General features: G+C 44.2%; 1 protein-coding gene and 1 long non-coding RNA gene across 6 annotated transcripts in view; one reads left to right on the plus strand and one right to left on the minus strand.

Annotated features, from left to right (window-relative positions):
* LOC132972058 (uncharacterized) overlaps window positions 1-23624 on the minus strand; it is a 284543-nt gene that overhangs the window by 152119 nt on the left and 108800 nt on the right. The gene's annotated exons all lie outside the window — the stretch shown is intronic.
* The window catches only part of LOC132972008 (epidermal growth factor receptor substrate 15-like 1), a 54648-nt gene that overhangs the window by 10779 nt on the left and 20245 nt on the right, over window positions 1-23624 (plus strand). For 2 of the 5 annotated variants that reach the window (XM_061034849.1, XM_061034853.1), the window contains exons 6-20: window positions 27-98; window positions 544-669; window positions 904-963; window positions 1898-2140; window positions 2284-2441; window positions 3318-3474; window positions 4281-4343; window positions 6272-6357; window positions 7952-7984; window positions 10266-10338; window positions 11106-11267; window positions 12667-12864; window positions 19257-19436; window positions 20417-20522; window positions 21296-21346. In XM_061034849.1, coding sequence (XP_060890832.1) covers window positions 27-98; window positions 544-669; window positions 904-963; window positions 1898-2140; window positions 2284-2441; window positions 3318-3474; window positions 4281-4343; window positions 6272-6357; window positions 7952-7984; window positions 10266-10338; window positions 11106-11267; window positions 12667-12864; window positions 19257-19436; window positions 20417-20522; window positions 21296-21346 — 1768 coding nt within the window. The remainder of the gene's footprint in view (window positions 1-26; window positions 99-543; window positions 670-903; window positions 964-1897; window positions 2141-2283; window positions 2442-3317; window positions 3475-4280; window positions 4344-6271; window positions 6358-7951; window positions 7985-10265; window positions 10339-11105; window positions 11268-12666; window positions 12865-19256; window positions 19437-20416; window positions 20523-21295; window positions 21347-23624) is intronic. The other 3 variants (XM_061034850.1, XM_061034851.1, XM_061034852.1) reach the window with 3 other exon arrangements.

Raw genomic sequence — 23624 nt, forward strand, 5'->3', positions numbered from 1 at the left:
TAACAGCAATCTCTGTCTGATTTCAGAAGGACACCAGCAGTCCGTCTATAAGCAGCAGCACAGCCTCAGTCCCCAGCGAGCTACACTGGGCTGTCAGGGTGTGTTTGAACAACACACACACACACACACACACACACACACACACACAGACACAGTGGATTAAAGATGGCGATACAGAAGCTTTACATGTTGACCTTTGAAATCATTCTTAAAGTTCTTGTCAAAAACATTTTGTAAAGACGGCTGTGGCTTAGTGGTGGAGTCAGTCGTATCTCAACTGGATAGTCAGGGTTTGATCCCCAGCTCCTGCAACCACCAGATTTGTCCTTGGGAAAGACACTTAACCCCATGTGGAGTATGAATGTGTATGAGTAGAGCTTTGAGTAGTCAGAAGACTAGAAAAGTTAAGTTTTTCAAAGATAATGTGTATTACTTTAAAAGCGTTTATTTTGAATCTTTTGTTCTTCTCTGAGGTCAGAAGCCGGAGTACGGCTCCGTGAAGTCTATCTTCACATAATAACTGGTGTGTGTTTTCCGTTGCAGCCGGAGGAGAAGGGAAAGTTTGATGGGATTTTTGAAAGTTTGGCTCCGGTGAACGGCCTGCTGTCAGGAGAGAAGGTCAAACCAGTACTCATCAACTCCAAGCTACCTCTGGATGTCCTTGGGAAGGTACGTTTGGCTTTTCCTAAAGTCTACCTAAACAAGGCGAGCTGGTTACATAACAGAAGGTTAAACTTCTACATATGAAGTAGTGTGAATGCCACAGAGGCTGGTAGAACTGTTGTTCATAAGTTAAAGAAAATTGTTTTACTAATTTGATTCATGAAAAGAAAATCGGCTCTGTGACTGTGTCTCCTTGAATAATGCTGAATGGCCTCATCGTGTTTGTCTTCATGCTGCCAGGTGTGGGACCTGAGTGACATAGATAAAGATGGCCACCTGGACAGAGATGAGTTTGCTGTGGTGAGTGTTATCTTCGTTCTTATGATGTGTTAAGGTCGGCGTTCACAGTACGATTGTAGAAAAGCGATGGTGGAGTGTCGGCTCATACTGTACGACTGAAACGTTCACGACGCACTACCGGAGCTCAGGATTTAGAAAAAACTATTTTATGATGTTTGAAGCGTTCTCCAGAAGTATAAAGCTAACGTTATGCTACAAGCGAACTACACTGTGGTCGCACGGCTTCAATGTCACCACCTCAGGACGTCTCCCACAAGCTAACTATCAGTTTGAATCAGCTAGCCAAACCGTAGCCTAATAAGTTGTTTGTTAACCTGATCCACACCTTAACCTACAGGAGACCTCGCGATGATGGCGTCAAATGTCCCAGACAAGCGTACCACTCGTTAGCAACCGCCTTTTTCACGTGAAGTGGGGGGTTATTCATCCAGATGTTTTCACATATGCACTTTTATACATGTATGTGCTCTAGGGGGGTGGGGGGAGGTAAAGGAGAAAACAGTTGTAATATATGATGTCATTTCTTTGTACATTTCTTCATAAAAAATTGATACAAAAAAACAACAACAGACAATATCCCAATGTACTCAGAAGAGACAGGACATATGTTTTTCCTTTTTTTTTGTCTTTTTTATTCAGTGAATTTATCCTTGAACTAAATAATAAAATATAAATATTTAAAGCTGAAAAAAAAAGAAAGTGGGGTGGTTATTTACAACAAAACGCTTACTTCTCCTATGCTCGTTTTAACCACCTTATTTCAGTCGTCTAACCACCAACCCATTAAAAAAAAAAATTACCCCATGGCGCTAAAATGCTAACTGACTTCCTGGTTTAAGAACTCCTTCCTGTGGCGCCCTGTTCCCATACCACAGTTTACTCCCTTTAGTGTATTATAAGCTGTACAGTGAGTGTGCAGGATGTCTGTCTGCAGGCCATGCACCTCGTGTATCGGGCGTTGGAGAAGGAGCCGGTTCCTACCCTCCTACCCTCCTCCCTCGTTCCTCCGTCTAAGAGGAAGAAGAGTCTGGGCTCCGTGGCCAGCTCCGTGCCGGGCCTTCCCGCCAGCCCTCCTCCTCCAAAAGACTCGCTGCGCTCCACGCCGTCACACGGCAGCATGAACTCCCTCAACAGCACCGGCAGCCTCTCACCCAAACACACCCTCAAGTCTGGACAGGTAATACACCAGTGCTGATGAATGATGAAATAATGACCACATGACATGTTGCACACCAAGTTCATTGACTTCTGTTTATTCATTTCTTTATATTTCTTTTATTTGATGAAGTAAGAAATTACAACTGCTTCTCTCCGTTTCAGCATTCACTGTCCTGGGTGGTCCCAGTGTCGGACAGAGGTCGCTATGACGACATATTCCTGAAGACCGACGCTGATCTGGATGGTTTTGTGAGCGGACATGAAGTAAAGGACATCTTTATGCAGTCTGGACTTTCCCAGAATATGCTCGCCCATATATGGTAAGGCATCAGCTGCGCTCTCAGTGATGTCATGACAGTTTAGATGTATGCAGTGTTTCGCGCACACATAGACGTCACCTGGGCAGGTTTCACAGGTGTACTCTGCTCTTGCTTTAAGCCTTGGGTAAATATGAGTAAATTAAAGCCATTTGTGAACAAACACTGGTATAGGTTAAAGATTAACAGTGAAGTTAAAGGTCACATATCCTCCTCTTCTTCAGTTTAAATAAGTCTCAGAGCTCCTCAAAACATGTGTGTGAAGTTTCTTGTTCTAAATCCACTCTGATCCTGTATTTGATCATGTCTATAAACCCCTCTATTTCAGCTCTGCTCAGAACAGGCTGTTTCTGTGTCTGTACCTTTAAATATGTAAATGAGCTGTGTCTGACCACGCCCCCTCTCTGGAAGGACTTGGGTGTCTCGGTGCTTTCTCGCTCCATGTCCTATTGTTTACAGTGAGAAGGCAGACTCAGAGGACAGAATAAACACCTAGCTGTGGGAGTGTCACCCACCTGGGGGAGGGGCTACTGCCCTTTGTGATGTCATGAAGGGAACATCTCCAAACGGCCTGTTTGAGCACACATTTTCTGAAAAGTGGAGCAGAGAAAAGATGGAGAGGATGGACTTTTCTCATCATTGGGGGGTTTGTAGACAGACTAGAGACACATGTTAGAGTTAGAGGAACATGGAGAAGTGGATTGTGTTTAATATGTGACCTTTAATGTATAACCAAACAAAACATAAATAGGATAATGTATTTCTTGCAATACTTTCAATCAACCACCACCACCCCAGGTACAGCACTGTGGGAAACACAGAATAGTATGTTGTCATTGTCCTTTGGTTCGGTGTGATTAACTGAATGTTTCTCTGCAGGGCGCTGTCAGACACGAGGCAGATAGGCAAGCTGACCAGAGAGCAGTTTGCCCTCGCCATGTATCTCATCCAGCAGAAAGTTAGCAAGGGCATCGACCCTCCTCAGGCCCTTTCTGCTGACATGATGCCCCCCTCAGAGAGAGGCACACCTGTACCAGTAGGTCCCACCCCCCACAACACACACACACACACACACACACACACACACACACACACACACACACACACACAGCAGATGTTTACTATAACAGAGTGATTTCATTAAATCTGGGTCTCAGGGGGTGCTGAGGGTGGTCCATTAATCCTCTGGTGGAGGATTTAATCCTTTTAGCTCTTCTCATCAACATGTTGAAGACACTTGACCATAAATTTAAAGGACCATGTTGTTTTGCCATCGTAATTGCAATGTATGAATGTACAATCTGATCGTAACTGTAAAGCTCTTAACATTTAGCTGTTCACACCTGGATCTACCAAGGACCACGTAATCCAGCTCACTTTTATCTGGATAGGATCGCCCTGATCCAGGTACATACATGTAAGGATTACCAAATCCAGATTACCCGTGTTTTAAAAAGGCAACTTCACACGATATACTTATTCCACCGGGGGGCGCTAAACTCCACACAAACAGAGATCCTCACAGCTGCTTTGAATAAGAGAACGATGCTGTTTGGTGAAATATTTATGATGAAATGAGCAATGATGAATTCTTGCAGGTTAACTCTGTGGATTGCATCATTCACAGCATGTGGAGACACTGATCAAGAATTATATCAATGCAATAGGAAGTACTAGGTTTAGAGTGAAGTGTACATATGTGGAGTTAAACTTCAGCTGCCTGCTCAGACATCACACCTTAAAGGAGGAGTCAATAGAAATGTTTGTAAACAATGTTTGTCATGTGATGGCTGTGTTTCATCATGACTGCTGTTAACTTCCTGCTTCTCTGTGTGGCTGCAGAGCATGTCAGGATACATGACCCCTGTAGGATCAGAGATGGCTGCTCTGTCTGAGATGAGACGGGTGAGTCTATAATTCTCCTTCTCTTCTTCTGCTTTCTGCTACCTTTCTTTAGCACTTCTCCAGTCTGCTTGTTTTGTCGGTTGATAACTTGAAAATGTTGCACACAGAGAGATGGAAAAGGGGAATTGGAGGAGAGGTAACACGGCTATGTGAAAGACATTTACGACCCGCTGTTCTCTCTTTACTGCTGATGTTCTACCTCTCCCCTCTCCCTCTTCTCTTAGGCTATAATGTTCAAGCTGTGGGTAGGTAACATGGACCTACAGAACCTCAAAATGCTTTCAGTGGCCGGCTGTTGGGCCGATTACTGGAAAGCATTTACAAGATGTTTCATACCAATACAATGCAGTGACATCACCTCACCCTGACAACTGATCCAAGGGGAGATTCAAGACTGATCTCAGGGGGAGACTGGTTTTATGTTTTATATATTTATTTATTTAGTTATCTAAAGGTAGAAGGTTTATTAGGCCCAGATATAAATCAATCAATCAGACTTAAAGCAGGCTTTCTTCTTCCAATACATGTGACTTCTATTACAGTTTAATACAGGATGAGCATGTTAGGTCTACCTAGGGTTTTTTTCTTCAATGAGTAGAGAGTGTTTGCAGCAGCAGGCGACTGTCAGGAGAAGGCGTGCAGCACCTAGCATATCTTTTTTCTGGTTGCTTCGAGTCAAAAATCTTTGAACTTCTCAGAAGGGCTCTGTTGTCGTCACCTGCGCTCTTTTTCAAAATGAACGATATTCCCCTTTTTTTGGTCTCCTACTGATCGTGCCCTGTACCCACATCCTCCTCGCTCCGCGTCCAGTGTCCTCCGTTTGATGCTCATAGTGAAGGAGAGAAACGAGTCACACATTGAAAACATACAGTAAAAGCAACCGATCAGTGCTGGTCATGCAGCGGCCGCTTTTAAATGGCGTGTCATAGAGACAAGACGCACACACAGCACTTTTATTCTCACAAATGCTTCATCCAGGCGCTCCAGAAATGCCAGGTGGACACTCGAGCTGTCAGTTCATATTCTAAATTCAAACATTTACTCGAACCTGGGGAGAATATTCACATTTGAATTGTAATGAGCCGTTTGAATTCAAAATAAACAGTCTACCTGCACATCAGGCCGTCTGAAGAAGTTATCAGTTAGATCCAGCAGAGGGCGCTCTCAGTGTTACCTGACCATTGCATGCCCTCTTGACCTCAGTAGATAAAGACAGTACGGGGGACATGATGCAGGAGAATAACATGACGGAGACTCAGCAGCACACTGCTTCAGAGGAGAGACACAGGGTCGCTACAAACCCAAACATATTTGTGTAGCAGGAACGTGCGCTCTAAACGGGTGTTGTTGTCTGCAGGTCATGTTCAATCAAGAGAGCTGCACTCCATCCAGGTTTGGTCTGTGCCGTGGTCATGTGTGCGCGTGTAGGGGGGGAGACGACATTACAGTGCCATTTTTTAGATTCGGTTGAAGTGGGGTTTTGTTGAAAAGACGACAGCCCCCCCCTAGTGGATACTCTCTTGGAGTAGCATCACCTGTAAACGCTGGTAGACACTTTTTGTATTCTCCGAGGGGGCTACCTAAGTTTAAGTGATCAAATGAACTCCTAACAGTCCTGAATCTTCCCACTCTTTGGCAGTTTGTCAGTGGTGGTGAAACTCCCCCCACATGTTGGTGATTGACCCAGACCCCCACCTACTGATTCCACCTCTGTGCTGCTCCTCTTATTGAGTGCTGGCTGCTCTCCTCTCCTCCTCTCCTCTCCTCTCCTCTCCTCTCCTTCCTTCAGCCTGCTCTACCATGGCTCAGTTGGAATCATTTCATCATCCCACATCGTTGTTTAAATAAAGTTTACTTTGTCAACCTGTTGTCTTTGTTTTGTCTTTGTCCCCTCCTTCTCTCTCTGTCCGCCTGTCCTCACTCTACAGGACAGCTCCAGTTCGGTCGGCTCCGGGGAGTTCACTGGCATCAAGGAGTTGGATGACATCAGTCAGGAGATTGCTCAGTTGCAGAGGTAACAATCGATGACACCCACAGCTCCTGAATAACTACAGAGAACTGACAGTGTAAACAGCTGATAGTGATATATTTGCTTTAGTTCAAATTCATCTTCTTTATTCTACATTTAGAGCAGCAGCGGTGACCATTTGTTGCCTTTTGCAAATGTTTTAGTTTTCATTATTACTTCACAATGACAGGTTGTAGTCTGAAGTCTTATTTTCTATTTCTCTGTAAGTGACTGTTGTCTCTATGATGAATGTTCTCGACGATGTGTCAAAGCCCTTTCAGTCACTCCACAACAGCCAGTTATCCTCTAACATCAGCTCCCTCTCTGATTCATTACATCATCTCATAGTGTTCTGTATTCATAACACAGACCACCTCATGTCCTGACCTGTGTGACCCTCTTTGTGCTCTGCTTTCTCTGAAATTAAAGTTTCCTGCTCAGAATGTCAATGTGGTTAGGCGGAGCCTCTGTGGACCAATAGGATAGCAGGATCATTCAGGGAGAGAAACGCTAAAACAAATCCTTTGCTCACATACTGTAAAACGTCTGGTTCGTCTCCAGCACCAACATCGTGCTTTCACACTCGCAGAGAACTCCTGAAAAACTCCAGATATCTTCAGGAGGAGCGTCATGTGTGAACTCAAACATCTGAATGTTTCTCTCTCCACCTGGAGTTTCTCCTCCAGCCTCCTCGTATTTATTCTGCAGAAAGTCAGAGTGAGCTGATGTGAGAACACAGCAGGATATAATGAGGAGAATTCATACCATGTGAACAACCAGATCAGGAGAATATCCGGAGCAGTCCTCCTGATAGGATCTAGATATTATCAGGAGTGAAGATGTGAAAACGTCTTTAGAGAGATCACATTCTCAAAGTGAACAGGTTGTTACCTGCAGCTGAGAGAACTCTTTTGTTTTGGGAAATAGGTTTTTTTTAATTTATGTTTAGTGTTTAGCGACCACCTCCACTCAAACCGACCTAGCTTAATGTTGAAAGCTGACACTGATTCTCTGCCTTCCTTTGATTCATCAGTCACACTCACGCAGTAAAAAGAAAACACAGATTTAATTAAACTCTACAGCATCTCAGTTATTTACATCAAGTTCTCCAAAATAAGAAAGGAGAGCTGAGATATTTTCAGGAGACTTTTAATTTGAAGTCCAGCGTTTTGTTGTTGTTATGTCTGTTGAAAGTCCTCGACATCACACGTTTTTATTTGTTGCCCCTTGGTACACGTTTTTGATGGGCACAATGTGTTAATGTGCACAAAACAAAGCAGTGATGTGAGCTCAAAGAATTGAAGATACATTAAAGACATGAAAGGCTACACCTCTCACAGATTCAAAAAGAACAGCAGCTCACGGCTAACCTTCAAACAGCTGTAGATGGTCGTTTCTTTGTGATAAAATGCACACAAAGGAAACATGAGCCAGACGTGGACAAGCTTTACCATTCATCTCTCTCATCTTCCTACTTTCTTTCTGTTTCTATCCATTAACGCACTCATTCACCAGCCCAGCCAACTGTCCACTCTTCCTTTGATGTGTGTATTTTATCAAATTTTTGTTTGTTCACCACTTATTCTTCATGCTGCGTCAGCACTCTTGCCTTTACCCAGTGGAATATTCTCAGGTAAACACACCAGCTACCAAATACCTTTGGACTGTTATGTTGTCAAATCCTCTGTGACACACTCAGAGGAGTAGTGGCTCTGTTATCAATTGATCAGGTCTTTATTGAACAAAGATTAATGTGCTCATTTTAACAATGAAGCAGATTCTGCTCAGACATTCCTCCTTCAGGAGGAAATCAGTTCCCAAAAGCAAATTCACTCCAACTGACGAGGGAGAAATGATTTTTGAAAAAATAAATACATCCGTCTGAAGCAGATTTGAGGCTTCAGCTGTCTTTGTTTGACAAATCTATCCCCATAGATATGTCTTTAAGGGCCAAATGTTGTACTTTTTGTCACTATTTCATCCGCTGCTCTGCAAGTAAAGACTCACAACAGAACAAACAAAAAGGAAGAGAGTCTTTAAAGGTCACATATTCTCTAAAATCCTCTTCTCCATGTTCCTCTAACTCTAACATGTGTCTCTAGTCTGTCTACAAACCCCCCAATGATGAGAAAAGTCCATCCTCTCCGTCTTTTGCCTGCTCCACTTTTCAGAAAATGTGTGCTCAAACAGGCCATTTGGAGATTTTCCCTTCATGACATCACAAAGGGCAGTAGCCCCTCCCCCAGGTGGGTGACACTCCCACAGCTAGGTGTTTGTTCTGCCCTCTGAGTCTGCCTTCTTACTGTAAACAATAGGACATGGAGCGAGAAAGACCAAGACACCCGAGTCCTTCCAGAGAGGGGGCGTGGTCAAACACAGCTCATTTACATATTTAAAGGTACAGACACAGAAACAGCCTGTTCTGAGCAGGGCTGAAATAGAGGGGTTTATAGACATGATCAAATACAGGATCAGAGTGGATTTAGAACAAGAAACTTCACACACATGTTTTGAGGAGCTCTGAGACTTATTTACACTGAAGAAGAGGAGGAGAATATGTGACCTTTAACGCTGACGTTTTCTATATTTAAACACCACTGGAAAAATGACGACCCTTCCATTGAGTTGTGTTTTAAAAACTGAACTCAGCTGAAAAAACAAATGTTTTGCTTTAGTCACATGATCAACTTTATATTTTGTTCCCATAGAATACATTTCTGTGGAGATGAAACACTGCTACTGTATTTATTAGCTCTTTGGAATCATTCACACAAACAAGAAGTTATTCATCAGTTCTTTGAATAAAAGATTTAAAATGCATTTCAACATCAGACCACAGTGCACACTATAAGCTGTGAGGGTCAGGAGAAAGAGTGTGTTGTCCACTGATCACAGGGTTGGCATTAAATCCCCAACAAAGGATTCTGTCAGTATTGATGGTCCGTCTTCTTACTTTGACATTGAACCCCACAGAGGCATGAGACAGGTTTCCCAGTGAATGATTCTCACTGCATGACAGCATTACAGAAGCACGAGAGGCATTAAATGATAGCCTCAGCCTCACACACACACACACACACACACACACACACACACACACACACACACACACACACACACACACACACACATCACATCACTGTTCTGTCCTCCTGGCTCCGCCCTTTACAGTGACGCTGTTTCACCTCTGTTAGTAACTCAGACTTCACCCAGCCTTTACTGCTCTGTGACATCACGGCCCTGTGTCCACCTGGGGTGTTTTCTGAGCTCCAGTCTCTTTCTTTAAATAGTCTTCACTGAGTAGAGAGCGTTTGCAGCAGCAAATTCTTAGAGCTTCTTAGATTCTTAGATTCTGAGAGCTCTGCCTTTTTTCTTTTGAGCGTCCGCTCCGAGTGCTTCTCAGAAGGGTGCTGTTGAAGTCATCAGCGCTCTTTTTGAAAATGTACGATATTCCCCGTATTTAATCTCCTAATCTGCTCATAAAATTAAAAGAAACAGAGCAGTGTTGGTCTACAGCGCCCGTTTAAATTCTTAGTGCACAAGCGTTTCGTCCAAGAGCTTTTCAGCCTGATGAAAAAACTTGTGGGGCCTTACATTCACAGCCAGGCATAACAGAGCCTGATGAAAGAGCTTCCTTGTGCAAAGCATTGAGCCCAAAACTGCTTCCAGCGGTCAGGCCGGCCCCTGTGTGTGTCTGTGTGCATGAAGTTGTGTGCAAATGACAATCAGAAGCAAAAAGCATCCATGGACCTGTGTTTAATGATATTTTGACATTATGGATTTGAATCCCTGTTCAGTGTCATGTTACATTAATTATGTGTGTATTCAGCAGGGGGCCAGTGGTTTAGTATTTTTTTTCTGTCTGTGTTTCTGTCCAGCATTGTTTGCATACGTTTTGTCTTTTTTTACATCAGGGAGAAGTACACACTGGAACAAGACATCAGGGAGACGGAGGAGGCCATCAGACACAAGAGTGCTGAGGTGCAGGTGAGGACAAACCTCTGAGAGGTAGAAGGTCATGCTTTGGATTACCTTGTTCTACTTAAAGGTCCAATCAGTGAGATGTGTAGTGAGTGAAATGATAAAGGTATCTTACTATATGATCAGACATTAAGGAAACATGCTATGTTGAAGAGCTGGCTTCTCTGACAACAATGCAGCAGCCAGTATGTCCTCCTTCTAACTTTAGATTCTGCTCCTGAATGCTCTGGATTTGTTTGGACCAGAGAAGGTAGGCGCTTTTAAGACACCCCCCACACGGCCGTTTTGGACGCCCCTCGGTTTACCAGATATGAGAGCAGTTATCAGGTCAACAGGTGTTGCAGCGATGGAAGCGGTCAAGAGAAGTGGTTCAGATAGAAGTGATTGTACCCGATCTAAAAAGCCTCTGCATGTTTCTAATAAGCTCCACGAGCAGAAACGTGCTCAAACTAGGATCAATATTGGAGATGCTTTTGAAAAATGGAGAGAGGTTAGAACACAGAAAGGTTTACAGACCCATGCAGAGCTGGATAAACACTGAAGCTTCAGAGTCCACCACATGGTGACCTGTGTGAGCATCCACTCTAGAGAGGGGGGGGAGAGATAGCTCTCTACAATGTTTAGAATTTAGACTGCAGTACCCATTTTAAACACTAGGGGTCAGAGTTACATACTGCTCCTTTAAAAGGGCCAGTTGGTGCAATGGTCCATTTATTTGTTTGTTGGACGTCTTACTTCACTGAAAGCCGTTCTTTGCCTTAACGCTTCCTCAGGAAATGCAGAGTGACCTGGACAGAGAGACGGCCAGTCTGCAGGAACTGGAGGCTCAGAAACAAGATGCCCAGGACCGCCTGGAGGAGATGGACCAACAGAAACATAAATTAGAGGACATGCTGAACGAAGTGCGGATCAAGTGCCAGGAAGAGTCGCAGATGGTGAGAAATGAGAAACACATTGCAGAAATATTTTTTTTTTTTTACAGCTGTCAAATAATTTAAACAATGATGTTACATCAGAGGACAATGTAACAAAGAGGTGAGATGTTGTAAAGTGTCAGTCATGTGATCTGCTGCAAGCAAAGAGAGAGAGCAGGAGTAGTCGAGTGACATCACATTACCCTTCTGCAATATTACCAGCATCATATTGATGTCCATGAAGGTTTCACAATGTGTTACAGAAGAGAGAGAGGCATGGCGTGCAAACACACAGCGGGAGCTTTAGATACACAATACGATAGATACGCTTTTAGACATTGCAAACAAGATGTAACAGGAGCGTAAATATCACACCTTTGACCGACAATATGTGAGAGCCAATAGAGAGTGAGTACAGTGAAACAGAGAATATGATTGGATATGTTTAATGACTATTACAAACCTAGGCCCCGTGTCCACAGTGTCTTTCCTGGCAGAAAAGTGCTGAGTGTACGCTCGGAAATGCTTGATGAAGCATTTATTCAGCTCATTCAAAGAGAAATGAGCGTGCTCGGCTGAAATTCAGAAACAAAAGAAAAGTGACCAGATAAAGATCAATAACACCACATATGTAGAATTAAACAGATTGTGTTATTTTAGATACTGATGCAGCAAGTCTGAGGCCCCTTGTCCACCTAGCGTTTTTTTCTGGACACAGAACCGCTGACTGTGTGCTTGATGGAGCGTTTGTGCGCTGAGAAGAAAAGAGCTGCACGTCCCACATCCGTCCTGTCTCCATGACAACAGTCTGAAGCCAACAGCTGCTATTTGACCGACACAGCTCCGTTATTTTTTACTGCATGTTTTATATTTGAGATCGTTTTTTTTCCTGATCAGACTCGGAGCGAAGAGGATGTGAGTACAAGACACGATCAGTAGATGGCAAAAATTCTAGGAATATCTTGTATTTTGAAAAAGGCAGCTCCGTCAACAGCGCCTTTCTGAAAAGTTTGAAGATTTGCACGCTGGTGCTCAGAAGAAATGCTCGGTGGCCTTACATGGCCAAACTTCTGCATGAATGTGCTTCATGCACTTTGTGTCTGCTCTCAGACAGGAGACACAGAGATGTCACCTGGGTGCTGTGTTTTATTTTAGTCCTGACTGATGGCGTATGTATATGTGATGACTTGGAGGGAATATTTGAATGGGTCTATAAATATTTGTTAAAGTAAATCCATGCTGATGTAGTCGCTCATTACTGTTAACGGTGTGTTCAATGGTAATTAAAAACAAGACAATTCCACAACTTTGGATACACAGACTGGACTTCTTGTTGCTGTGGTATCAAATATTGTTTCTACCAGACCAGTATGGTTGTTCCGTTAACGTTACAATCCTTTTTTCCTTATTTGGCCTCCAGATCTCGTCCCTCCAGACTCAGATTCACTCCCAGGAGACGGACCTGCAGAGCCAGGAGGAAGAGCTGACCAGGGCAAAGGCGGACCTTGGCAGGCTGCAGCAGGAGGAAAACCAGCTGGAGCAGAGTCTGGCCGCCGGCAAGATACAACTGGAGACCATCATCAAGTCCCTGAAGGCAACACAGGATGAGATCAACCAGGTAGGAAACAGATCCTGTGTGTTTGTCTGAAATGTGCCAACAGAGGGTGCCATTGCACTGCGTTATTTAGTGTCAGGATTTGGTTTCCCTGAGACACTGGAGGAACTCCAACATAACGTTTAGCTCTTTGTGGGTGTCGATTCCATTCAGGCTGTGGTTAGTTTTTTACTTACTGTCCATCACCACAGCAGCATACTGCATCCATACGTCAGACTACTTGGGATTAGATCATGATGTAGTCTGAGTGTCTGTTCACTCTTTCTGTAAGGATTACATTCTCCTCAATGAACCACATTTACATTCATTGGTGACCTGCAGTCTATACGATACCACTACCCCCCCATGACAACCATGTGGCCCCCCTCCAGTCAGGAGGCCTGATGGAGGGTCTGCGTCTCAGGAGTTGATCATTGTAATAATGTTCAGTCATGCTGCTTCCAGTGATCGTCATGTTGACTTCATGACAAATGTCCCATGTACCTAATTAGTAATCATAAAACCTTTCATAAAATCTGCCACCAGGTCTATCAAAGGTCTAAATCCTGTCCTATGCTCTATTAAATGTCAGCATGCCCCCATTTAGGGGAGGATACCCCCTATGTGATATCCATAATCTATCTACTGAGTATCAAATACTCGTCAAACTTCAGAGGTGGCTAAAAAACAACAGGTCAACAAAGAACAGCTGTTCTAGTAAGCTTGGATTCTGATAGACTCCAAGAGGTCAAAATTTCAGCCAGAAGTCAGTAATCAAATCTCAAAGGTGTAATATGAAGATGGCCAACAGGGTACCCCTGCACAGCCTATACGTTCTCAGGTGAGCACGGGTGCAGGAACATACTGTACCATGAAAAATGAATCAAAACTCTGTGGCACACTAAAAATAACTTTATTCAATTGTGAGTGAACAACGCGTTTGGCCTGTAGCTTCCTCAGGTTGGGCGAACAGTTATCCTTCATTTCATAGTTGTAACGGCCCTTTTCTTTGTGGCGGCCGCAATGACCGTGACAAAGACTGATGCGACATGACATGTTTATGACGTGGAAACACGGGATGTTACGTCAAAGACCGCTGTATGATGTAAGGAAGCGCTAGCTGCTACTGAAAGCTGCCGTACTGTTGCTGTATGTGCATCGGTCATCACGACTACGCTCAACTAGGTTGTTTTCATCGGGGTGGGTGGCAGAGAGAATCACTCCCCTGATTCCCCGTTAGCCTCGATGTCATCTTTTGTTAGTGTTTTTGATTGAGAGCCCCCTGGTGGTGGATTCTACACACTGTGCCTTTAAAAACTTCATAAGATCAGATTGTTGGGTTGTGTTGAATGTTAAATGCTCGGGCAGCCATTTTGTTTCTTTTTAATTAACAGGCAAAGATTAGAATGATGCCGTGTTGTCATGGAAACAGAATGTTGGAAAAAATAAACCAATCAAAGGAATTCCAGAACTCTGGATCCTCAAAGGAAGTTAGAATCTTCATATCCAACCTCAGGTAAAGAGTAAGAAAGCACAGACTCTCAACAGTTCACAGATTGATTCAGAGACTACAACAGTTCACAGATTGATTCAGAGACTACAACAGTTCACAGATTGATTCAGAGACTACAACAGTTCACAGATTGATTCAGAGACTACAACAGTTCACAGATTGATTCAGAGACTACAACAGTTCACAGATTGATTCAGAGACTACAACAGTTCACAGATTGATTCAGAGACTACAACAGTTCACAGATTGATTCAGAGACTACAACAGTTCACAGATTGATTCAGAGACTACAACAGTTCACAGATCTGTTTTGAGACATTGTCTTTATAAAGACAACAAACAACTCAACATCCAAGACACTGATTCAACTAAGAACAGCAATGGAACAATCCCAGAGCTGGGGAGATATCATGGAGAAGGAGATGGGAGATGAGGAGGTTGGAGCTGGGGAGTTTAAATACCCCATGCAAGGAGCCAACCGCTGGAACCGCCGCCAAAACAACAACAGGCAGCGTCCTACTCAGCCAGAAGGTCAGACTTTCCACCGAAGGAGGGAGGAAGCCTACGGGCAGCACCACTGGCAGACCCAGAATGGACCTGATCGCTCACTGCCTCAGAGACGCCCACCCCAATGGCAGGTGGTTGCAGATCTCAGGAAAGAACTGGAGGGAGTGAAGGTTCTTCTGAAACAGGAGAGAGATCTGAGCAAAGCAGGGCGGGAGAGATACACCATCAGCAAGTCAAAGATCCAGGAGGTAGAAGAAAGGTTGAGGGTGGAGCGAGAAGAGAGACTCCAATGTGACCAGGAGATCAGGATGCTCAAACAAAAACTCCAGGAGACAACCTGTAGTGAACCAAAGCAGCAAGAAACTCTGCAGTCTGAAAAAGACGCCCTGCTGGAAAAGATTAAGGTCATGCAGAAAGAAACCTTCAGCAAGGACATCAAGACCGCCAAGCAGACCATGGCCTTAAAGTACCAGCTGGAAGAAGTAACACTAAGCAGGCAACACCTCTTCTCCAAACTGGAAGAACAGGAGGAGGCCAATCTGGGGCTGCAGAAGGAGTTAAGAGACTCCAAAAAGAAAAGGCAGCACCATAAAATGATGGCTGACAACCTCAGGAGAGAAATGGAGGAAGTCAGGCATCAGCATCTGGAGTCAGCCAACAAGGACCTGATGCTGGTAGAGAGACTGACAGAGGAGAAAGAGTCCCTGGAGCAGGAGGTGAAGGTCTTCAAAGAAGAGGTAGAGGAGATCAATTGTGCACTGCTGAAGAAGGTGGAGGAGCTCCAAAAAGACAAAGAGCACCACACGTTGAGGGCTGACTGCCTTCAGAAAGAGCTGGAGGAAGTCAGTCAACTGTCCACTACCAGTGAGGAGATCACTTCCTGGAGGAAGGCTGAGAAGATCTGCACTTCAGAAAGCCGCCAGAGGAGACAGCTCGTCTCCAAACTGGAGAGACAGGAGGAGATGATTTACTCTCTGAAGAAGAAGGTGGAGGAGCTCCAAAAAGACAAAGAGAACCAAAAGTTGAGGGCTGACCGCCTTCAGGAAGAGCTGGAGGAAGACAGTCCACCGTGTCCTACCAGAGAGGAGATCACTATGTTGAGGAGGGCTGAGAAGATCTGCGCTTCAGAAAGCCGCCAGAGGAGACAGCTCGTCTCCAAACTGGAGAGACAGGAGGAGATGATTTACTCTCTGAAGAAGAAGGTGGAGGAGCTCCAAAAAGACAAAGAGAACCAAAAGTTGAGGGCTGACCGCCTTCAGGAAGAGCTGGAGGAAGACAGTCCACCGTGTCCTACCAGAGAGGAGATCACTATGTTGAGGAGGGCTGAGAAGATCTGCGCTTCAGAAAGCCGCCGGCACCAATACAAGCGGCAGAGGAGGCAGAACCTGGACCCAAAGTGACAGCACCAGCCCCTCCTCCTCCCCACCTTCCCACCTCCAAACTCCCCCTAACACACACAGGCTGTAACAGGCCTGGCAGCACAGGGGAACACATCAAGTCCTAACAGACAGGAATCCACTGGTACCTGTCTGTCAGGACTCTTCATGTTCCCACTGTGTCTGTGTGGGTTTTTTCTCCGGGTGCTCCGGTTCATCCCACATAAACCATTTGGAAATAATTACAATAAAAAGTTTGGATAACTGGATTTTTTCTGTGTAGTTGTATTTCTGATGTGAAGTGATTGACTTTCTGTTGTTTGCACACTGGATATGTTCATCACATTTCTCAGATATCTTTTATTTATCATTTTAAAATCTGAAGTCTGTTTTAAAAACTGATTTCACTCATTTTGATGGTTTTATGTGTTTGAATGTTCTTATAAAGTCAAATCTTCCAAACAAAAGTTTTTTTTATAAAATGACATTTAATCAACACCAACGAGAAGCTCCAATCACCTCCCCTTGATGAGAGAAAACAAACATTAAAAGGCCAAACCCATCTGACAAAACAAGTGCAAGAGCCAAAGAGATGACGAGGTGTATCGGTGTTTTCATGGAGCAATTAAAGGAATCTTTTTCAGTCATCTCATACTTTTGTCTTCAGACTCACTTTGTAAAATAAATCGTGAGAGAATCGTATCGTGAACCCAGTATCTTGAACGGTATTGTGAGTTGAGTGAATGGTTACATCTCTTTTTAAATATATAAATAATATGAAATAATGTTAGGAGATTGTCTATGAAAATGTTAAAGTGTTCACAGGTCAGGAAATGATTGGGAATGTGTAAGGTGGAGTTTGTCCTGCTGCTCTACTGTTTGTTCAGTAGTGGTATGGAGAGAGTGTTTGAACCTGTTCCTGTAAAGCCTGGCTCACACTGCAGGATAATCGGGCCGATTTGGGCTCTGATTCTTCCTTCCCGACAATCGCAGGGTCGCTCCCGACTCGAGGCTACTCGGAGCCGATTATCTGCTCACATGATCTTGTAGTGGGAGCAGAACAAAGATCCAATCTTAACGTGCCCGGTGATCGTCGGGGGACACCCAGATTTATTTCAAACATGTTTAATATTTAGAATTTAAAATCTTGACGATTACATCATGAAAGGGTCCGGCAGAAGTTGTGTGTGACTACAATATAATCACGAGAGACAAGGGAGGACTGTAGTCATGGCGACCAGCGGCAGGACGCAGCCTGTGTTTTTTTTTTTTTGATTTTTCAGTACAGATCATCAGTGCAGCACTTTTCTGAAACTCGTATCCATATATCTACAATTGTAACAACTTTCCTCTATCCTACAACAACTTCCAATTCCTTCTCTTTCACCAACCGTCGTCCGTTGGAGTTTTCAAATGAAACTTTATTAACAATTGTCAACGCTCCGTCCCGATTTCACTCGTACAGTGTGAGCTCTCCGGCCGTGCCCGACAATCGGGTCGTACAGTGTGAGCACGTCAATCTCAAGGTCTGGTCGGGCGTCGTAAACGATTCAGTCGTACAGTGTGAGCTGACATGACACCCTGACTTTTATACAATCGGGGAAAATCGTACAGTGTGAGCCAGGCTTTACAGTCTGCCACCCCAAAAGCCCTCCCAGAGGGCAGGAGCTGATACTCCTCATGTAGGACATGAAGGTCGGAGGCTATCTTCCCTGCCAGTCTGAGGCTGTGCTTAGTGCAGCTCACCAGGAAAGAGTGCTCAATACACTGACCCAGTCTTATAGTGTCCTTGACTTTAGCTGGATTGAGAGGCCGCAGGACCAGACTGGGCCTCTGTATTGTAGCAGCAGAAGAATAGGTGTACAGTCAAATCTTCTCACTGGCTCCAAATGATCTGAGTCCCCTCAGGAAATGAATCCTCTGTTGGGCCCTATTAAGTTAAGTTAATCCACATGGTGCGTTCAGGAAAGAGCATTGTCTACATCCACTCCCAGATATTTAACACACCCCTGGTGTGTCTCACACGTCCTTCATGTTGGGTATCTTCTAAACTGACATATTTAAACAAAAAGATGCATTTAGTGTCCACACAAAATGTCAGAACTAGTTGTGGATGTTTTGAGTAGCATGTGTTCAGGAATCAGATTTTGTTTTTTTAAAACTGAATCTGTAGATTAAAGCAGATAAAGATACTCTTACTTTTATCTAAAGGCGCAGATTGTCTTTATGTCCACCTTTGTCACCACAATGCAAAATATATATTTAGCTATTATCACACAAGATAAGCCCCAGATGACGATACTCAAAGATTGAATATGGACTATTTGTTCCAGTTGCTCAGGTATTTGAATTTCATGCAGAATGAGTGTTAATTTATGCGACTTGTTTTGGTGTTTTCCGATACACAAGGAGCTCTTTAAAGCGGACATATTCTGAAAAATCCACTTGTTCAGTGTTTCTGAACATATATTTGGGTAACCTGAGTGTCTACTGACCCACAACATGTGAAATAAATCCATCCAGTCCTTTGTTTGTGGTCTGCATAAGTCTTACAACACAGAGAAAAATGCTCTGTTTCAAATGTGCTCCCCTTGTGATGTCACAGTGGGATTCTGGTAAAAAAAAACTCCCCTCCCCTGACATCTCCACCCATGGACTCCACCCCCAGCCTAGAACAAAACTTTTGTGCAGGTCCTCCATTTTTATTCTCTCTACAGAGGAGTGATGTCTACTGGGAAAACTCGGGGGGGGGGGGGGTCATTGCATTTAAAGAGACAAACACACCAAAATGGAGCGTTCTGAGAGAGCCGGTTTATACAGGGTCACAAACCTCCTCTGGTGCTTGATTCATGTTATATTTTGACCAAAGCACAGCACAGATGTTTCATTTAGACCACAGGGGACTGTTTGAAAAAGTGGAGGAGGGGGAGAATATGTCCTCTTTAAATCAAGAAGACTGCAACATAGAATTCATACGTCATGCTTCCCCTGAACGTTTTATGTTTCTGTTTATCCTGCAGGCTCGAAGTAAGTTGTCCCAGATCCAGGACAGCCAACAGGAAGTGTCTAAAAGCATCGAGCAGTACAACAGCACGTTGAATGGAACCCATGGAGGCAGCATGACCAACCTGGCGGACATGAGTGAAGGCTTCGGTGACAGAGAGAATGGAGGATTCCCCCCCATGGTGAGAGCTGTTCAGGTCAGGACGTCTACAGAACCTCTGCCTTTACCTACTGATGTATTGGCTTACATTTTTCAAAAGCATCTCCAATATTGAACCTAGTTTGAGCACGTTTCTGCTCGTGGAGCTTATTAGAAACATGCAGAGGCTTTTTAGGTCGGGTACAATCACTTCTATCTGAACCACTTCTCTTGCCCGCTTCCATCGCTGCAACACCTGTTGACCTGATAACTGCTCTCATATCTGGTAAACAGAGGGGTGTCCAAAACGGCCGTGTGGGGGGGTGTCTTAAAAGTGCCTACCTTCTCTGGTCCAAACAAATCCAGAACATTCAGGAGCAGAATCTAAAGTTAGAAGGAGGACATACTGGCTGCTGCATTGTTGTCAGAGAAGCCAGCTCTTCAACATAGCATGTTTCCTTAATGTCTGATCAGATAGTAAGATACCTTTATCATTTCACTCTCTACACATCTCACTGATTGGACCTTTAACTGTCCCACAATATACAAACATATTAATAAGGTCATATTTTAACATTCTGTGCTCCCCCAGCCAGAGAGAGAGAAAGAAAGAGAGCACATACGAGCAGCGTGGACACACAGATCTGACCTTAGGCAGAGAGGTACTTTCAGGCAAGAAAAGCAAGGAGAGGAGCTTTATTTATCCTCCAGTGTCAAAGTGTACGCGTCTTTGCTGGTGTTTGTGAACAATAAGTAGAAAAGGATGAGACCTGTAAAGATGCAGGTGGTGATGGGGAGTAGACTTCTGAGGAGCTGGTGACTGACAGTGGAAGAGAGAGGAGCAGATTTAAAGTCAGCAGGATGATGGGTGGATAGAGGTCTGATCATTGGAGCAGGCAGAGATAGTGAGAGGTAGAGAGAGAGGGAGCGATATGAATAAAGACTATATGTAAGAGTCTTCCTGCGTGACCTTTGCCTGAGCTTCATTTCTGCCAACAGCCACTGACTGAACTCTTCCTCTGTCTGTGTGACTCACAGGAGGATCCATTCAAAGTGAAGCCATCTGTGTTCAACAGCCAGCCTCAGGAGCTTCCCACTGACCCCTTCCACTCTGAGGATCCCTTCAAAACGGACCCATTCAAAGGTTTGTACACTCACTGCCCTCTTCTTTCTCTTTCCTTTCTTCTCTTCCTCCACTCTCCTCTGTCTTCCCTTTAGGGGTTTCCTTGATGTGAAAAAAAAACAGGCAATGTTGCAGAAATTGTAAACTGTCAGCTGGTCAAACTGTTAACCTTCTTGCATCATTATGGACATTTTTGTCCATTTGGTCAAATGTTTCCTCTTTATCTGGACATCATTTTGTCTGTTAGTGCATATGGCAACAAATTTTAGATTTTTTAATAGATCAATAGAACACTGTGAAACATGTTTACTACCCTCTTAAGTCACTATTTTTTCTACTTTTTTCTGCATACATGTCTTAAACAACTCCAGCCCTGCTCAAAACTACCAAACATTCAATCATTTTTAGGAATTTAACCCTTTAAATGCCAGAATCATGTAATCAAACTGGCATTTAAAGGGTTAAATTCCTAAGGACATTTTTAGTGGCTTAAAGGGGTAGTAAATTAAACTGATGCCTGAGGATTAAAGAACCTGAATAATTTGGGGCGCCGGATAGCCTAGTGGTTATGTTGAACGCCCTCTGTACTGAGGCCCGTTGCAGAAGCCGCCCTTTGCTGCATGTCATCCTCAAACACTGATTTGGAAGAAACAGATCAGATGAATCTGTCTCAGCACTGTCCTTCCTTTCTGTGTATTTCCTGCTCTGATTATCTTGTTTTCTTTGTCTCAGTGAGCTGACTTTTGTCTAAGCTTGAGTTGTTCTCTGACTGTCCACTTTGTCTTTCTCCTCAGGTGACCCTTTCCAAAACGACCCCTTTGCAAAGCAGCCATCAGCAGCCACAGGTATTCAGACCTTGTGTTCACCTAGTCTTCTTTATTCTGAGCGCCAGCCTCTTTTTTCAAATGTTTTCAATGAGGAGAGAGTGGCAGAAAGCTCTCAGCCTTTTTTGCTGCGAACGCTCAAGTTGAAAATCTTTCATCTTTTCAGAAAGACTCTGTTGACATCACCGGCGCTCTTTTCTAAATGTGTGATATTCTCTGTAGTTTTGTCTCCTACAGATCGTGTCTTGTCCCCTCAACCTCCTCGCTCCGTGTCTGATCAGGAAATAAACAATCTCAAATATAAAACATGCAGTAAAAAGTAACGGAGCAGTGTCTGTCATACAGCGGCCGTTGTCAACAGACTGTAGTCATGGAGACAGGACGGACTCAGAGCACAAACGCTTCATGCACACAGCCAGGTGGACACGGGGCCTTCTCTTTGAATGAGCTGAATGAATCTGCTACTTGGACGAATGACTTGGAGGCTACATATTTATTTTGATAGTTTGAAGACAGCTCTCTGATTTATGGTTGTCTACACGCAACAAAATGCAACTCCACTAGTACTGCATCGTATTCTCAACTGGGGCTGTCATTTTTTAAACAAAACCACTGAGAACAAATTTAGAATATGGCACGGTAATGTTCAAACACATTTGACCCCCCCGCACAGACAGAAACCCTTTTATTTTGTCGTTTTATCCTATCAATAACGAGCCTAAAAGACTCTGTTGACACTCCTAAAGGTCTGAGTGATTTTTTATAAATATACTTTCAGAAACACCGGCCTATTGTGGCTGCAGCGAGGAGGTTCCTGGTTTGAATCCCCATCTGTCAGGAGCCTCTCTGTGAGGAGGTTCCTGGTTTGAATCCCCGTCTGACAGGAGTCTCTCTGTGAGGAGGTTCCTGGTTTGAATCCCCGTCTGACGAGAGCCTCTCTGTGAGGAGGTTCCTGGTTTGAATCCCCGTCTGACAGGAGTCTCTCTGTGAGGAGGTTCCTGGTTTGAATCCCCGTCCTTCAGGAGTCTCTCTGTGAGGAGGTTCCTGGTTTGAATCCCCGTCCTTCAGGAGTCTCTCTGTGAGGAGGTTCCTGGTTTGATTCCCTGTCCTTCAGGAGTCTCTCTGTGTGGAGTCTACATGTTCTCTTCATGTGTGGGTTCTCTCCTGGTACTCCATCTTCCTCCCACAGCCCAAAGACATGCTCGTTAGATTAACTGGAGACTCTAAATTGTCTGTAGGTGTCAATGTGAGTGTGTCTGGTTGTCTGTCTCTGTGATTGGCTGGTGAACAGTCCAGGATGTAACCCCGCCTCTCGACCAATGACAGCTGGGATCGGCTCCAGCCCCCCCATGACCCTGAACGGGAAAAGCAGAATAAATAATGGATGGACAAGTCTATTAACTTGGATGGAGTGCAGCTCTCTTTATTCACAACAACACCCGTTTAGAGCGCACGTTCCTGCTACACAAATATGTTTGGGTTTGTAGCGACCCTGTGTCTCTCCTCTGAAGCAGTGTGCTGCTGAGTCTCCGTCATGTTATTCTCCTGCATCATGTCCCCCGTACTGTCTTTATCTACTGAGGTCAAGAGGGCATGCAATGGTCAGGTAACACTGAGAGCGCCCTCTGCTGGATCTAACTGATAACTTCTTCAGACGGCCTGATGTGCAGGTAGACTGTTTATTTTGAATTCAAACGGCTCATTACAATTCAAATGTGAATATTCTCCCCAGGTTCGAGTAAATGTTTGAATTTAGAATATGACCTGTTCTCAACGTCTTCTTGTGTTTTGATAAGATGAATCTCTCGACATGCACTGAAACACAGCCCTGTTACGGTCTGCTGATGAAGTGAACAATTCCCCGGTGAATGGTGTTCTTCTTACTCTTCTAAAGGGCGTCACACAGCAGTGAGCTCGTCTCTTGTTGAAGTCCCTGTGCATGTGTGAAAGAGCACACTTCCCTCTTCAGCAATATTACAGTTTCTCTTCTGTTCTCAGTAGATGGAGATCAGTGGTGTCCTTTTCTCACAGCAGAATCCCCACTGTGTCAAAACTGCAGCTGCTTGCTTCTCCATACTGTGCAGGGATTTCTGAAAAGTATCCTGAAGAACATGCATCGAGGAGAACACTTCTGTGACACTTTACTGAAGGCTGATGTTTGGTGTGAAGACGATATCGCGATTTCTTAGCAGAGTTCATGACCTGCAGGATGCCTCGTATCATAACCATCTATTAGATTCCAAAGAAGAGCACTGACTCAAAGCGTGGACTTGTTTTGATTACACTGATCTGACAGGAT

Source organism: Labrus mixtus, chromosome 3 (genome assembly GCF_963584025.1).
Source record: "Labrus mixtus chromosome 3, fLabMix1.1, whole genome shotgun sequence".
NCBI classification, from domain to species: Eukaryota; Metazoa; Chordata; class Actinopteri; order Labriformes; family Labridae; genus Labrus; species Labrus mixtus.